The sequence below is a fragment of the Microcebus murinus genome, chromosome 5 (genome assembly GCF_040939455.1).
Source record: "Microcebus murinus isolate Inina chromosome 5, M.murinus_Inina_mat1.0, whole genome shotgun sequence".
NCBI classification, from domain to species: Eukaryota; Metazoa; Chordata; class Mammalia; order Primates; family Cheirogaleidae; genus Microcebus; species Microcebus murinus.
In genome coordinates, this window is record NC_134108.1 from 27,162,246 (window position 1) to 27,179,558 (window position 17,313).

Here is a 17,313-nt window from a genome sequence, read left to right on the forward strand (position 1 = left end):
TCGTCCTACGCACGGACTTCGCCCTGGAAAATTCCAGCTATAGCTCTGAGAAGAATGCATCCCATGACGTGCTGACCACGGGATGCTCCAGGGTATGCTGACTGCAATTGTTCCCGACCACCTGCCAGGTTAGAGATGAGTAACCAGTCAAAAACAGGATACCGATAAGACGCTGATTGGGGCTAATTAACCCAGACCCAAGCCTCATCGTCAACACTCTATTTTTTTGTTTCTACTTCCTTGTTTCTGTATGCTTATAAAACCTACTAAGAATCTAAGTAAAGCAGACCTTGACAACCATTCGCTTGGTCTCGTTTCTTTCTCTCGCTCATCTCTTTCAGGCACGGTCCCCCTCGCCCCCGCGAGTAACAGAAGGTCCCTCGGGCCGGGACAGATTCCGGCCTTTAACTGCCTTGTGAAATAATCCTGGTGACGAGCTTTTTGTTTACCATCCGTGTCTAAAAGCTTTTCTCCTAGCATGCGAGTCCATTTGTTACACTTGTTAGATCTTACTCTGAAAGCAACATGTTAGAAGGTTCTAAGATGAGAAGGAAGTCTGATAAGTTCTCCCTTCTCTATGTGCCCCGACAGCTGGACAGCATGCTCGTTGAAATTTTCAAGATTATCGGATGCACTGTTAACAGTGCACTTTTTTTTTTTTAAGTACACCCCCCAAAGAGGAACAGTGCACTTTTTATTGTTAACATATAGGTAGACTTTTTAGCCATTCTAGAGTTTTATTTTTATCGTTTCTGTGCTTCCATCCGAGTTTGATTTTTTGTACTCTTATTACAATTTCTGGACGGGGAAGGTTCAGGGGCACATCATGCCTTCCTCTCTCCTTGGTTTTCAAAGGCAGTACTCACCTGCCACGCCAAAGGAATGCAGTGGTGTAAAGACTCCAGTTGACGCCAGTAAACCTAATCCTAATGATGTGGAATTTGATAATCTATATTTGGATATGAATGAAATCATCCATTCCTGTACTTATCCTGAAGACAAACCAACACCAAAAAACGAAGATGAAATGATGTTTGCAATTTTTGAGTACATTGACAGACTTTTCAATATTGTAAGACCAAGACGACTTCTCTATATGGCAATAGATGGAATGGCACCACGTGCTAAAATGAACCAGCAGCGTTCGAGGCGGTTCAGAGCAGTACTGAAACCCAGTGACTGGGAAAAATCCAGCAATGGACAGCAGTGGAAGCCCTAGCTTGGCTTTAACTGGGACCGGCGACCTGTCCACCTAGATCAGGCAGCCTCCAGGACTTGGGGCCATATCATGCCAAGAGGCTCAGGAACTGGTGTTTACAACAGTGTTGCACCACCACCTGCGACTTATCAGGGAAACTTATACAGGCACTGTTAAGAGGACAAGCCCAGATTCTAAAACTTATGTCAAATATGAGGCCCCAGGATTCTTGCAAGGTCCTCCTCTTTTCTAGCCACAAAGATTTGACAGAGGTGTTGGAGCTGAACCTCTGCTGCCATGGAACTGGATGCTCCGAACCCAAACTGCAGCCTTCCAGCCAAACCAGTATCATCAGATGATAGTGGGACCTGGTCGCTATCCACCAAGACGAGATGATAGTGGAGGGAGACAGGGATATCCCAGAGAAGGAAGGAAATACACTTTGCCACCAACCTTAGGAAGATACGGTTGGAATTAAGCTTTTGTAAAGCTTTCCCAAATCTTTTCATCCTTCTACGGTTTTATGCTATTTGTAGAAAGGAGATTTCTTTCTCAAGTAATAGTTTTTAATAAAACTTACAGTACTTTGTGTAAAACAACAACAACAACAACAAAAATCCCAACACAACACTATACTTCACCTTCCTCTACCCAGAAAATCTCCCAACCTGGACAACTCTACACATTACTTAGCTCTTTACTTAAATGTCAATTCTGCTATGAAATATTCCCTGATCCTCCACTGTTCCTCTGTAAACTATTGTAAAGGTTGAGGCAAGAGATAACAGGTGTACATGCCAGCAAGTCTGGAGAATACGTTCTGAAAATAATACCCAACTAAGAATGAACAAGGAGAATTATAACCTCTCTTTGTAAATGTGGGTACTTAAACGGCAGTTGTGAGGACAGATGAAAAGTACATAAAACACCTACACATAGCTCCTAGAAAGAGCTCCATACATGTCACCTACTATTCATTCAACGAATGTTCATGAAGTGCCAACTATCTCATGGATACAATGCTAGGGATAGAGAAAATAAACGCCAACCGTGAGAACGTAATTTATAGAATGAGTATCCAAAGTTTAATAGGGTACATAACAGGAATGTTTGAAGAAGTTAGTCAACCTGCTTAAGATTCAAAGGATGGGCAACATTTGGGCTGAGACATAGAGAAGTAGGAGTGTATTTTCAGGAAGAGGGGACAATATGTGCAAGGACTGAGGCATAAAGGGGTATGGATTGTTTTTGTGTCTTACACATAATTCAGTGTTGCATAAAACGGAAACAAGAAGGTAATGAGAGATGAAACTAGTCAGGGAGATAAACCATGTTGTGTCCTAGGCAAAGTAATTAGATTTTCTCTTACAGAGAGCTTTTGAAGAATTTTCTGCAGGAGACTGGCATTATCGTATTTGCATTTTTAGTGAGGTCATTCTGGTAGCAATGTGGAGAATGAAATTTAGGAGTCAAAACTGGAGTTAGGGGACTGGTGAAGGGTTGTCTGGGGAAGTTAAAAAGGAAGGATGGATATGCTTTGGTGTAAGATGCATTTAGGATACTCTACATGTATCTTACTAAAACACTGCCGGTATGGTACTGGCTTAAGATAGAAATCTAGAAGGGCAGAAGGTTTAGGGTGGAAAGCTGAACAGCTGGCTGTTTGGCACCCATTGGATTAGTAATCTTTATCACTGTCTCCTCACAGGATTTGGAGAAACATGAGATACACTTTGTAAGTTGTGGTGATGCCAATGAGAACGGAAATGCTGGCCTCCACACATAACTCTCTCGCTGTACAAATGAAGCAACAGGTTTTAGTGCGTGGCTACAACTGCCAAAAATGGCCTCCGATATAAGAATCGAGGAGTTAACGCCTCTCGCACTTTTCCATCCCTGGTGATTAGGAGTTAAAGATGGCGCCCGTGGCAGAAATTAGAAAAGTGGGTGGGGGCGTTAGGTGTAGAAAAAGATGACGTTTTCACTTTTGTTTTGTATTCCACACATCGTGTTTTCCACACATACCGAGATAACTCAGCTCTAGGCGAATCGTGGGTAATTTCCTTAAGATATTGTCTGCAGTACAACTCTTCAATCTCCACACTTAACACTATGTTCTATTTTGTGGGCGCGATCGCGTGGGGGTGTGTGTGACAGTGTGTTTCTTTGCCACATTCAATATTTTCTCATTATTGGCGAGTTCCGCGACAGCCTTCCCACCTCGCCTTGCCCCCTCAGTACCTCCCGGTGCTTGCTACAGTTCTGAGGCGCCTAGCGCATTTTCGGGGGGTTCGGGTGGAGATGAACTCAGGCTCTGAGGGGCACCTGCGCATTCGCGGTTGCTTAGCGCTCCAGGTACGGGAGATTATTCCAGAACTGCGGAGGCGGGAGCGCCGGGAGCGCGCGCCCGGGCAGGCTGAAGACGCAAAGCAGCCCCTCCCCGCGCTGAGGCGCTGGCTGCGCCGCCGCGAGTAGGCGGAGGTCCAGGCCGGGAACGCGGGCCGCGTCGGTTGTCATGGGAACGGGGCGTAGGCAGGCGCTGACGTCAGCGGGCGGCGCGCTGTCCGCACTGCGGCACGGGCGCGCTCTCAGAGCCAGGGTCGCTGGCGGCTGGGCTGGCAGCGCGGCCGCTTAATTCCTGGCCCGCCCTGTTTGGGGCAGGGAGCTGATTCGCACCGCGGGGTCTGTGGGCTCGAGCGGGACCGACGGCTCTGCGCACTTCTCTTTGTGAGTACCTTGTGGGTGCCGCTGGTGGCGGGAGCCGGGGCCCGGCGCTCGGCCTGCCTCGGCCCTCTTGGGGGGCGGCTGTGCGAGGGCTGCTCGAGTCCGAGAGCTCGGGGGCCGCTCTGCGCCACCGCACGCTGAAGGGCCGGACGCCCGGGGGAGGGTGCTGGGGTACGGTTTTTGAGCTGCTTCTACGTACTTACCCGCTCCCTTCTCTCGCCTCCTTGTCTGGGGAGTGCTGAGCATGGCGCTCTGACAGTGAGTTCAATCTTTGCCTTTCCAACTCCCGACTCTGGTTTAAAAGCTATTAGACCACTGTCGTACTATGTTTATTTCCTTTTTGAGTGTCAACCTGGGGCTGAATCTTGAACCTGTCAAAAAGCTTTCTTAATTACATCTCAGAAAAGGTGATCGATGTTTAACATTTATAAGAAAAGAGTCAAATTGTAATAATAGGGTCATTTCGATATGCGTAAACATTGAAAACAAATCGTAGATTATTTAGGAATCCTTATAAGTGGTTGTGCTGCATTTCAGCATTACAGTGAAAATATCTGTGAAAATATGGCTTTTCTTTATTTTGAGAAAGATATGCTAACAGTTTTTTCACCTGTTGCGTTAGCGATGCTGTTATTGCTTGAGCTTTCGGGAAGAAGATTATTAGTTCTGAGGACTCTGGGAAAATTTATGAAAGAATAAATGAAAGAAATTCAAATACCAAAAATGTTTTTAAACCATATTTAGAAACTTGTTTATGAAGAATAATATTTGTGAATTTAGAATCTTGTTTATGCATGAAGAATCTTGCTAATTTATGAATATTGTTCATTTATTAATTGAATTATGTATGCAGGGTTTTTTGTCTCTTTTTTTCCTTGCTGTAAAATTCGGTAAAGGAGTGAAATATCCAAGTCTCTCAGCTTTTTCTGCCCTTGATCACATATTGGTTGATAATCAGGTGGTCAGGGAAAAATAAAATGAGATGAAATGTAATCCAGTTATTAATAATTTTCCTACACAATGTCTCTTAGAAGCTCCTGTAAAAGGGTTTGTGAGTGAGAAGTTTTAAAATAATGGTATATATAAGATTCAGGAATGTCTTATGTCTGACCTTAATTTTTGCAGAAAATGTTACTAATCAAACATTAGTCATTAATTCTATAATGTTTTTTACTGTAGCACACATTAACATTTAGAGGTGATTATTTCTGTAATGTGTTTGCTGTGTTACCATTAAATAATATTAGTGTTTATTCAGTTGTACATTAAACTACTAAATAATAATCTACATATATAATTTACTTAATCATGTATTTTATTTATTATATGATTATTTACTTATTCTTAATACAGTAATAGTGGACATAAAGTAATTTTATTGAGCCATCTGCAATGTGCTGATTACTTTGCTTTTTGATACTTTCTTTTCTTCGTACAATAAAGTAGGTATCATTTAATTTATTATTTCCCAGGCAAGAAATAAACCAAGGCTTAGTGAAGTTAAGTAGCTTGCCCAAGGCCACACATCAGTAAGCGACAGAATAAGAGCTCAAGCCTGAGACTTTGTCTCTAGAACCATTATTATTGCCTTTTTTTTTTTAATGGGGATACATAAATTAAGAGAGCATAGGCCTCGCCCTCCAAAAGCTAGCAGTTTTGTGGGGTTCGCAGAACATTTTACCGTAGTGAAAATTTAGGGTTGAAGTAGAGTGAGGTATGAAGATCAAGGGACTCTGAGAGCTTAAGGAGGGCTCTTACTGCCATACATGGTGCTACATTATACATAGCTTGTTTTCACATGTACCGTGTTTCCCCGAAAATAAGACAGGGTCTTATATTTATTTTTCCTCAAGAAGACACACTAGGGCTTATTTTCAGGGGATGTGTTATTTTCTTTAAGTACGGTACAACAATCTACATTTATTCAAATAGAGTTAAATCATCTTCTTCTGGAACATCATCATAACTCTCCAAACCCCGAATTCCATCCTGAGTTTCTTGCGACTCTTATTTCCTTTAGAACCATTAGCCCCAATCTCTCATGTCGAGATGTTGAGCAATAGAACTCTCATGGGGCAGATGAGAAGGGCTGCTTGTCGTCTCTAGTGATCCACTACGAAATGCATGGGTTGAGCAGATACACTGTGTAGCCACGCCAATCACTAGGTCTTATTTTCTGGGTAGGGCTTATATTGCGCAAATGCTTAGAAATCCTGCTTAGGGCTTATGGGTAGGTCTTATTTTTGGGGAAACACAGTATCTGCCTTTCGGATGACTGTTCCCTCTCCCACCTCTAAGGTACCATTTGCATGTGATGGCAAAGAACAATGAGGAGTTTGTATAGAATGACAAAGGAAGAAAGGCATTTTTTTGGAGAGAGGGGTGTTTGTGTAATGATACAAATAATACAGAGGCAAGAGAGTTTGGCACATTTGAGGTCCTGCAGGTAGTTACAGATGGCTAGAGCACGGAGTGTGTGTTAAGTGTGGCAGTCATCAGTTTTATTCTTAAAAATTTATGCATATTGTGTCCTGATGTGGGAATTAATATGTTTATTTTAGACACATGCTTCCATTTTTAAATAAAATTGGTAATTCAGGAATTTCCATGGTTTTGAGTAGCTCTGACACACAATAATGCATACCTAGGTATTTATTCCAGAAAGGTGGTACAAATGCTTGTGCTAATCTTTTCTGTTGTAGCAGAAGTTTCAGTGGCAGGTACAGAGATATTCATTATCTGTCAGGGCGCTTCCCACAAGCATAGTTTACTATGCTTATGGGCAATAGTGCAATAGTGTATGCTCTTGGGAAAGTCAGTCCCAAGAGCATGTTGAAATGTTCATTAATCCATTAAAACAGTTTAAAAAGTTTATTAACAAACCAAGTTAGATGTTTGCTGCCTTTCAAAATGATTTTTGTTTTTCATTTCAAATATATGAAATACTTTATTCAAATATGATCCAATTGGCTTCACTTGATTTCAGGACCCTAAGCTGATTCAAATGTATTCAAGTCATTTGTGTAAGATTGGGGTAAGTGAATATAGCTTTATTAGTATAAACCTAATGAAGTAGAAATATAATGACATAATCTTGCATGGAGAATATTTTAATAATTCTTATTTTGAAGTTTCATATTGCAAATAAATGCTCTTTGTTTTAATAGGATCCTGGTTGAATTAATACTTTACATTCTCAATGCTCTCCATAAGCTGAGATATGCCCACTGGTAAGACTTTTATGAAATTTATGTATAAACTTCATATTTTATACATTTATTTTTGTTTGCTTTATGTTAAGGGTTTTTCTTAGCAGATTAATGAATAAAGTAGATGTCATTGACCAAATATTATATTTAGAGATATTTATTAGTTTTATATTCAATTTTTTATTTAATGTTGGTGATTAAGGTTAGTATATATATCCAGTATATGGCAGTTTGGGACTCAACTGGACAAGGTAAATAATGATTATAACATATTGTTAGTTTTTATTCTTTATCATCAATATTGGATGTCTTACTCTCCAGCAGGCATTGGAAATCTTTTTCTTAAAAGGCTAGCTAATAAATATTTTAGGCTTGGTCTCTGCTACAACTACTCAACTCTGTCATTAAAGCATGAAAGCAGTCCTAACGATTCTTAACCAAATGGGCATGTCTAATTTCAATAAAACTTTATTTATAAAAACACAGGTGCCTACAGGTCATAAGATGCCAACACTTGCTCTGGGGCATTCATTCATTCAGCATTTATTCATTTAAGACGTATTTATTGAGTACCTACTCTGCCATACCTCATGATAGTAGCTAAAGATATAGTTATGAACTACAGAGTCTAGTGGGAGAGACAGGCAATGTAGTTATTTAGATAGATATCAACATAATTGTACAATTTCCATTTGGGTTAAGTGCTATGAAGGAAGACAAAAGCCTGCTGTGTGAGAAAAAGGAAAATTTAGATAAGGTTGTCAGGAAATGTTCCATTTTAGAGGCAACATTTAAACAGCTTACCATCAGCCAAGTGAGGAGTTAGAGGAAGCTTGCTCCATGTAGAAGCAGCTTCACGTGGGAAGGAGCTTGCTCTAATGGAGGAGTTTCAAGAAGGGCAGTATGGCTAGAATGTAAGTATCTAGAGGATATTTGTATTGATTTGAAGCTTTAGAGATAGTCAGGTCAGGAAGTGCAAAACCTGCAGGGCATTTGAAGGACTTGTTTTATTTTATGCTAAGTGAAATGCAAAACTTGCAGGGTCTTAGCAGGAGAATAACATGATCTAATTTATGTTTTAAAGGAGAAAACGACAGTTAATATTGTTGAATGCTGATTATAGGCTAGGCATAGGCAGGTTAGCCATTTTTCATGCAAAATGGTCTTTGACATAGGATTATTGTGATTTTACAGATAAGGAAAATGAAGTTTAGAGATGTTAAGTAACTTGTCTAAAATCATATAACATGTAACTAACAGTGGTAGATGCTGTTGTGTATCATAAGTTAAAAGCAAAGGAGATTTTATTTTTAGCAGGAGTGGCCAAAAAAATAAGAGGAATACAGGTGAGTGTGTTATCACCAAAGTGAAAAGGAAAAGTATTTTAAGATGGAGAGACTGGTTCTAATGTAGCTAGAGAACTCATACAGGTATTTACAAGACTGTATTCCTTAATGTAATAGTAATTCAGGTATGTGTTATAATAAAATTGTTAGAAAATGATGTGTCTTTGTCTTTTGTAGTTGAGAGTGAAGCAAAAGCAAAAACCAAAGTTCGCTTTGAAGAATTGCTTAAGATCCACAATGATCTAATACATGAACGAAAAAAACTGAAGAAAAAACTTGCCAAATCTAGAGAAAACATCTCAGTGAGTAATTGATCATTTGGTAATTTAGTGACATATCTACATAAAATTGTGGCTTTCATGTTAAAATTCTAAGGAATTTTGGAAATTAAAAGTAGTAAATCTATGTCATAGTCAATAACACATGGTAAAATAAAGTTTATATTAGAATCAACATCACTCTGGGAGTATGGAGTCCAGTCTTCAGTGCTGTTCTACCTGAAGAACATAGACACACTGGTGAGAATTACCAGGAATAATGAATAAAGTCAAAATTAGCCATGATACACAGTTTTGAAGAAAATCAAAAATTTTAACTCAGAATTATGAAGAACTTAGGAAGAAATATCTTTTTTCAGATATTCAGTAGCTTGTCTTTATTTAAACTATTCTATGTGATCCTACCCAGAAGAACCAGGAAAGATCATTGGCCTTGCAATAATTATCCTTTATGCTTGAGGCACACTTTCAAATGAAAGATTTTTGGCAGCATACTTGAAGAGATTAAAAATACAGAACCTAATCTGAAGCAATACTAAACAAATCAGCATCTATCTACAACCTGATTCCCATGGTATCATAAAGAATCTGAAATAGCATCCACAGTTAATGAACTATTCATTACACCTATTCACTACTTCAGTTCTACTTTTTACTGCTTTGACCATAATCTCTCTTGTGTCTTCACACAAAAAAATAACTAAGTACTGGTAAATGGTACATAGTATTTCTTTAGCAGGAGTTTTATGATGATTATACATCCTATGTTTTGCTTGTAGCAAGTTTCACCCCTTTATTTTTTTCATGATACCCATTCATTTTACTATTCTATCTGGCAGCCACCAATATAAGAGTATATACTGAAGCAAGGCAGAAATAAGTACTAATGTTGGCCAGAATTCAGCCGCATACGTGTAAGGGTTCAAAGTATACCAGTATACTACTCCACACCAATTTAGAACTACTGACAGAATTAGACAGGTTAGATCTCCCATAGTGAATGCTGCCCTGAAATAGAATGTGCTTTTTCTTCTGGCACCAGTACATAATATGGTAGGGAATAATGGAATATGAAGGATAGAACATAGCATATTGGTATATGCCCTTTCCTCAGATGGACTGGATTCTATCAAGCAAAAGCAGAAAGAAACTAGAAACAGTGGTCTGCGTAGTCTTTTTATGGACCCAGTTGGTCAAAGAAGCTCATATTTTCTTTCACTGTTAGAGAATTGGGGGTTGGTTATGAGCTATGAACAAGATATAGTTTAGGCCAAGAATTCTAAATCAAATGGATAACCAGGGAATGATCAAATGTTTTGTCCATTCACCTAAGGTCCAGTTTAGATGTTGAGGGGCACACAAGTGTGAAGTGGCTAAGTGTAATTTACCCAACTTCTCTTAATAAATACCAGGACTGAATAGGCGGCTTTTCTTTTAGAAATAAGTACGCTAGGAAAAAATATTTAGGAAGAGATTTTCTAGCTCAAAAGGAGGGAATATTTCTGGAGGACTTAGAGGAAAATATAATACTTTTAAAAAGATTAACTTTAGGAAGTAGAAAAGGAATACCTCCTTTTGCTTACTAGGTACCTGAGTGTTTTCTATCTTTCAGGCACTGTTCTAAGCATTTTAAATATATTTACTCATTTAATACAAATAACAAAATTATGAGATTTTATTTCTGTAGAAGAGGAAACTGGATCATGGAGGTTGTATAACTTGCCCTAAGTTATATAGTAATTGGTAGAACCAGGATTCAGACACTGGCAGTCTGACTGCAGAATCTCCTCTCTTAACCACAACTCAATATTACCTATTTTAATAAAATTTGAAGAGATTAGACCTCTTTGAAACAAGAGCAGGGAGTCCAATGTACAGAACAGGCTGAGATTAAAAAGGAAGCAATCTTAAATAAAATTAAAGAAAAAAGCCACAATAAGAGAAGTCATAATAATGGTAGGTTCATCTTATTATGTTCCAATTACAAATCAGGCACTGTAATAAGAACTTTATAAATATTATTTCTAATTCTCATATTAATCTTGCAGGGTGTTGGGACTCTTATTTTGCACATGAGAAATTTTATAAACAAAGAGGCTAATAAGTAGTTTGCCTGGGTCATACAGTCAAAATTAGGATAAGTGGAATTTAAGACCACAGTCTCTCCAATTTTTAAGTCCATGTTCTTTCTTCACTTGCTTCCTTAAAACTATATCTCGGCATAAAATAGTAGAATTGGCATCATGGAAAAATCTAATCAATAATGTTGGAGACAAATTTGAGGCACTTTTCCATGAGAAGAAATGGCCGAAACTGAAATAAAAGATATAATAAATAATGAGGACATATAGAAATAGAAATAAAAGTAAGTATTCCCAGAAGTGCTAATGAAGTAGAAACAATAAAAGCATGAAGAAAAAATATTTTTGATATTAAAAAAAGATCTATGAAGAGATGAGATCATCTTGCATTCTAGGTAAAATTGATGAGATGAGAACTGTATCTAGAAACATTTTGTTTTTATTTTAAGAGAAAAATAAATTTTACAAACATCTAAAAAAATCTAGTGTATTTCAGACTTCTCTCTAAAAATAATAGATTCAAAAGACAATGAAAAAATATGGAGTATTGAGGGGAAAATTGTAATACAAGGATTCTAGTCACTTGTCAGTCATTCCTGAGAGCAATAGTAAACAAATGTGAGTTAGCAGAAAATATTACCAGTGTTCACTCCTGGGGTGGGTGTTAGGGTACCAAAAACTATTAATATTGAAGATGTATCAGTTGAAGAAGTAGTACCGTTTCTGGACATGAATCAAAGTTAAGAATTTAAGAATAGAAAATTTATGATGGCAGGGATGAAGAGAACTTTGTTAAATGGTACAAAAATACAGGAATAAGTTCTAGTATTATACAATAGGGAAATTATAGTTAATAATTTATTGTATATTTCAAAATGGCTAGAAGAGATTTATAATGCTTCCAACACAAGAAAAGACAAATAGGGTGATGGATATCCCAGTTACCCTGATTTGATCATTATACATTATACACAAGTATCAGAATGTCAATGTACCCTCAAAATATGTACATCTATTATATATCAATAAAAATTTTTTTAAAATATGACCTCAGAATACTGTTGGATGAGCCTTGAAATCAGTTAAATATCTAGAACTTTCTCAATTATTATATATGTCAAAAATAATTCCTAAAGATTTATATTAGATATGTATCTATGATAATGTGAGATAACAGACCCAGGTTGTTTTCAAAGATTGAGCAAAGCCTCCTGGCTCGCAAAGGAAGAAAAAAAATCATATAGCTATTACTTTTACACCAAGGGATAGTCAAAGTTATTATTTTATCCTAGAGTTTGAAATAAGTAAACAAGGAATATATAGTATATAAAATAGATTATTATACTTTCTAAGTCATCAGAAAAAATTATGATTTTTTTAAAAGTCAGAAAGTAATGAAAGAAGAAATTTAAATAAGAGCAAACTCAGCTGTGACTATAAATGTAAATGGTTTAAGCTTATTTTAAAAAGCAAGTTCTAAAATAGATTATTAAAATATCAAACAAAATTACATAAATTTTGAAAATACAAGTGTGCAAAAAATACAGACAATGAGAGTTCTAAAAAGAAACTTGAGATCTGTCTCGGCCGGGCGCAGTGGCTCATGCCTGTAATCCTAGCTCTCTGGGAGGCCAAGGTGGGCGGATTGCTCGAGGTCAGGAGTTCGAAACCAGCCTGAGCAAGAGTGAGACCCCATCTCTACTATAAATAGAAAGAAATTAATTGGCCAACTAATATATAGAGAGAAAAAATTAGCCGGGCATAGTGGCGCATGCCTGTAGTCCCAGCCACTCGGCTCGGGAGGCTGAGGCAGCAGGATTGCTTGAACCCAGGAGTTTGAGGTTGCTGTGAGCTAGGCTGATACCATGGCACTCGCTCTAGCCTGGACAACAAAGTGAGACTCTGTCTCAAAAAAAAAAAAAAAAAAAAAAAGATCTGTCTCATTTGTGAATATATATTAAAAGGAAAAAAGCCCTAAATAAAAATATAAGCATTTCTCTAATAATTAGAGATGTCTAGCATTTTTTTATATGTTTGCAGGCCATTATTCTGTCTTCTTTGGAGAAGTTTCTTTTCATTTCTGTCGCCCATTTCTTGATGGGATTGTTTGATTTTTTCTTGTTAATTCTTTTAAGTTCTAGATAGATTCTTGTTATTAGACCTCTATCAGAGATGTAGAGAGCGAATATTTTCTCCCACTCTGTGGGTTGTCTATTTGCTCTACTGATGGTTTCCTTGGCTGTGCAGAAACTTTTTAATTTGATCAGATCCCATTTGTTTATTTTTGATGCTGCAGTGATTGCCTTGGGGGTCTTCCTCAAAAATTCTTTACCTAGGCCAATATCTGATAGAGTTTTCCCAACATCTTCTTCTAGGATTCTTAAGGTTTTATGTCTTAAGTTTAAGTCTATTATCCATCTTGAGTGAATTTTTGTGAGAGGTGAGAGGTAGGGATCCTGATTCGCTCTTCTGCATGTAGCTAACCTTAAAGACATCTGCACCCGAATGTTTATGGCAGCACAATTCACTATTGCAGGGTCATGGAAACAACCCAAGTGCCCGTCAATTCATGAGTGGATAATTAAAATGTGGTATATGCTCACAATGGAATATTACTCAATCCTAGGAAATGACTGTGAGCTAGCACCGTTTATGCTATCCTGGATTAAGCTTAAGCCCATTATCCAAAGTGAGGTGACACAAGACATGGAAAATGGGCCCCACATCTACTCGCCATCAAATTGGTACTGACTGATTAAAACTATGGTTTTCAAATGGTGGCAATGCTCACCAGGGATTCAGGGGTGGGGGGACCCAATCTTAGGGATGTGGTGAGGATTTTAGAGAGGAAGGGCATAACTCTAACCCTTCTTAGGGAGAGGCAAGGATGTACAATGTAACCAAAATGTAAAAAAAAACACAAGCAAACAAAAAAGGAAAAAAAAAACAAAACTTATCGGGTGGTGGGCAGGTGGGAGGAGGGAGGAGGAAAGGGGTGTATGCTTACATGGCGTGTGTGGTGCACACCACCAGGGGATTGGACACATGGGGGGGGGCAGGGGAAATGTTTATAACCCTAGCAATATTTGTACCTCCATAATATGATGAAATAAAAGGAAAAAAATATATATAAGCAAATTGAAATAAGTGATGTTAAAAGAATAATCCATCTCAGCTAGATAGTTTTCACCCCAAGAAATCAATTATAGCTTAATAATTGGGTATCAGTCAATATTAATGTTAGTACAAATAAACTGAATAAAAACCTTATGATCTATAAAATAACAAAGAAAAAAGCCATCATATTTGAATTGGAAACAGGACATTAATAGTTTTATAAAAAACATTTTGGTGGTCATGTATGAAAAATTATACACCCTCTGAGGCTCTAGGAAAATGCAGATCCACACATGGATATCTCTGAAGAGGGGAGGAGAGCCCATGGATGACCTGTAGACACCTAACCTACAGGTTCTTCTTTTAAAATCAGGACCCATAAGAGAAGATCTCTTTTCATCATAATTATTTAATATTCTTGAAGTTTTGGTAAATATAAGACATGAAACATAAATAATATGATGGCTTCTTTTCAATTAATATTTGTTTATATCTTTGTATGCCATGTACTATAATAACTGTTTTCATGTGTTAACTCACCTGATTCTCACAGGAATCCTATAAAATCAATATAGACTGGAGAACTGAGGCACAGAAGTAATGAAACTTACCCAGTATCATACAACTAATACTAATGAATCTAGGCCCTACTCATTCTACATCTTGTGTTTATGACAACTGTGCTGTGCCGGCTCCCTATTATATGGGTATATAGTATGGGCAACTAGATGACTCTTAGGAGAACAAATGATCATTATTGATGGTTCAGATGCTAATATTAGAAAACCTGTGTGAGTCAACTGAAAGTGAGCAAGAGAAGTACACAAAAATCAGCCATTATAACTAAAAACAGTAAGTTACAACATATTGGAGAAAAAATAGAAAAATTAACAGGTAAATATTACATACATAGAAACTGCAAAAATCCTGAAGATCTTTAAAAGTAAATTTTCCAGAAGTAGAGATTACTGTGGAAACAAATCAGTAAATTTTATTAGAAGATGTTACAGAAGGGTTGCACTTTATGTATATCAAGTGTTTCCAAATTTTTACATTTTTGGTGGCTCACTCCAGTAATCCTAGCACTCTAGGAGGCCGAGGCGGGTGGATCGCTTGAGCTCAGGAGTTCGAGACCAGCCTGTGGCAGAGGAAGACCCTGTCTCTACTAAAAATAGAAAAATTAGCCGAGTGCGGTGGTATACACCTGTAGTCCCAGCTACTCAGGAGGCTGAGGCAGGAGGATCGCTTGAGCCCAGGAGTTTGAGGTTGCTGTGAGCAAAGCTGATGCCATGGTACTCTAGCTAGGGGAACAGAGAGAGACTGTGTCTCAAAAAAAAAAAAAAGTTTAGCCCAATTGTAATAATCTCCAGTAGACTATTTCTTTAGTTGACAAAATTAGACTAAAGTTAAAGAAAAAGAATAAAAAAAGGAAGATTAACTAAAAATATTTTAAAGAATTAGGTATTGTTTTTCTACATGCTACAAGAAGGTATAAATATAATTCAAAAATAGTATTGATATGGTTACTTTAGCTTTTGAGGAAAAAAGTCATTTAGGGTCTCATTTTATCTCACACTAAATTAGACGGACAGCTCAAAAAGTTAAATGTGAAAATTTAAATTAATAGGCAAATACTTAAATAAGAAAATAAAAATAGCTGGCTGGTTTAATCTTCCAGTATAGAGAGAGATTCTGGTCTTAAAAGGGATAACAGACATCTCAAATTAAGAGAATATTCTCTACCTGCATACAGAAGACTCAGTAAATATTTGTTAAATGAATAAATTTGATGTACAAGATACTTTCTTTGTCAAAAACAAATGCAACTAAAAGCCAATTTGCTGAGAAAAATATGTAATATTTTTATAGCATAGAGTTAATATTCTTACATATAGATAGTGATAATTGGTAATACTTATAGAACACATATATTCTATAATCAGAAGGCCCTTCTGAGAGTTTTGTAGGCATTATATTATCCTCTTAATCCTCAGAATGATCTTCTAAGTAAGTTTCATTCCTATTGTTAATATGTAGAAAAAGTAGTACAATAGATGCTGTAAATATTAAGATCCTAAATAGCTGATTGAGCAAAAGCCACGAAAAAATAAAACCAGTTACAAGGTAAAATAACATTAATCAAATGTAGAAGTACTTTAAAAGAAATTATATTAGAATACTGAGATGATATTTAGCTTAACAAATAATTATTTGAAAGTTTGTTAGTAGTATGGGAGTGAGCAAGGCTTTTTGTTAGTGCTGGTAGAAAGGTAACATAGGATAGCATTTATAGACAGCTCTTTCAGGAAGTTTGACTATGAAGGAGGGGTATTATGAAGATGATGCTAATTGAATTAGGGTGTTTGAAGTTTTCTCGAACACAAGTAGACAAGATCCACCCATTTATAAATGGGAAGAAAAAAAGTATGAATTTGTGTGCATGGAAGTTTTTAGACTTGGTAGCAGAAAGTTCCACCTTCCCATTCTATGGCTAATATTTGTGAACCTAAGTCAGAAAGTGGCAACATTGGATGTTAGAGATGAATGAAGAAGGTTTGAAATAGCTACTGTGGTAAAGACAAGAAAGAATGCAGATGAACAGATAATGCAACATAGAAAAATTGTCCAGTATCTTTGATGTCCCAGTTGAGTTTGTAGTTCATATTTTTATGGTAATACCAGTCATTGAAATGGTTGAGGTTTTTCCAGCAGTATTCAATAGGTTGGTTACAGTTATGGAGATAAAGATCACTAAATTTAAATAGTACCTGGAGTTTTGCCAGATAAGGTTTATGGACGAGAAATATATGATAATGGCAAGTGATGAATTGAGGGAACAGAGTATCAGGAACTAAACAAGAGGGGCTTGATAAATGAGGTCCCAGAGCATAATATAGGTCCCAGAGCATAATAAACTGTTTATTATTTACAGTAAGTCTGGAGTGGGTTGATATTCAGCAGTAGTAAATAGAACAAATAAATACAAATTGCTAAGTAAAAAGTAAGCAAACTATAGCTATAATTATTTTTGAAGGTGCATCTGAATTCTTTTAGAAGCAGAATTTTAAGCCACATTTTGCTCATTATTATTGTCTATATTATCTTTATTTCAGATTTCTCATATCTCATTTTATTCTTATAACTTGTTATAGGTAATGTCTTATGAATTAGTTTCTAAAAATGTTTATTTTATACCCTGAATTTTAAAGGATAGAAATTTTCTAAATTCTCTAGATATTACTAATATTCATTCTAGTGTTCATTCACCTTTATAACTGCTGGTCTGGAATTAGTTTATAAATCTGGAATTACCTTGGCTCTATCAAAGACAAATTTAGAACTCCAGTCTCTTCTGTGGAT

General features: G+C 37.0%; 1 protein-coding gene across 4 annotated transcripts in view; it reads left to right on the top strand.

Moving 5' to 3' along the window:
• The first annotated feature begins 3,645 nt into the window (after nucleotides 1–3,645).
• Nucleotides 3,646–17,313, top strand: part of AHI1 (Abelson helper integration site 1) — a 184,520-nt gene continuing 170,852 nt past the window's right edge. For all 4 annotated transcript variants that reach the window (XM_012739468.3, XM_012739470.3, XM_012739469.3 and 1 more), the window contains exons 1-3: nucleotides 3,646–3,925; nucleotides 7,090–7,152; nucleotides 8,655–8,779. In XM_012739468.3, the coding sequence (XP_012594922.1) occupies nucleotides 7,143–7,152; nucleotides 8,655–8,779 (135 nt within the window). In that variant the 5' untranslated portion in view covers nucleotides 3,646–3,925; nucleotides 7,090–7,142. The remainder of the gene's footprint in view (nucleotides 3,926–7,089; nucleotides 7,153–8,654; nucleotides 8,780–17,313) is intronic.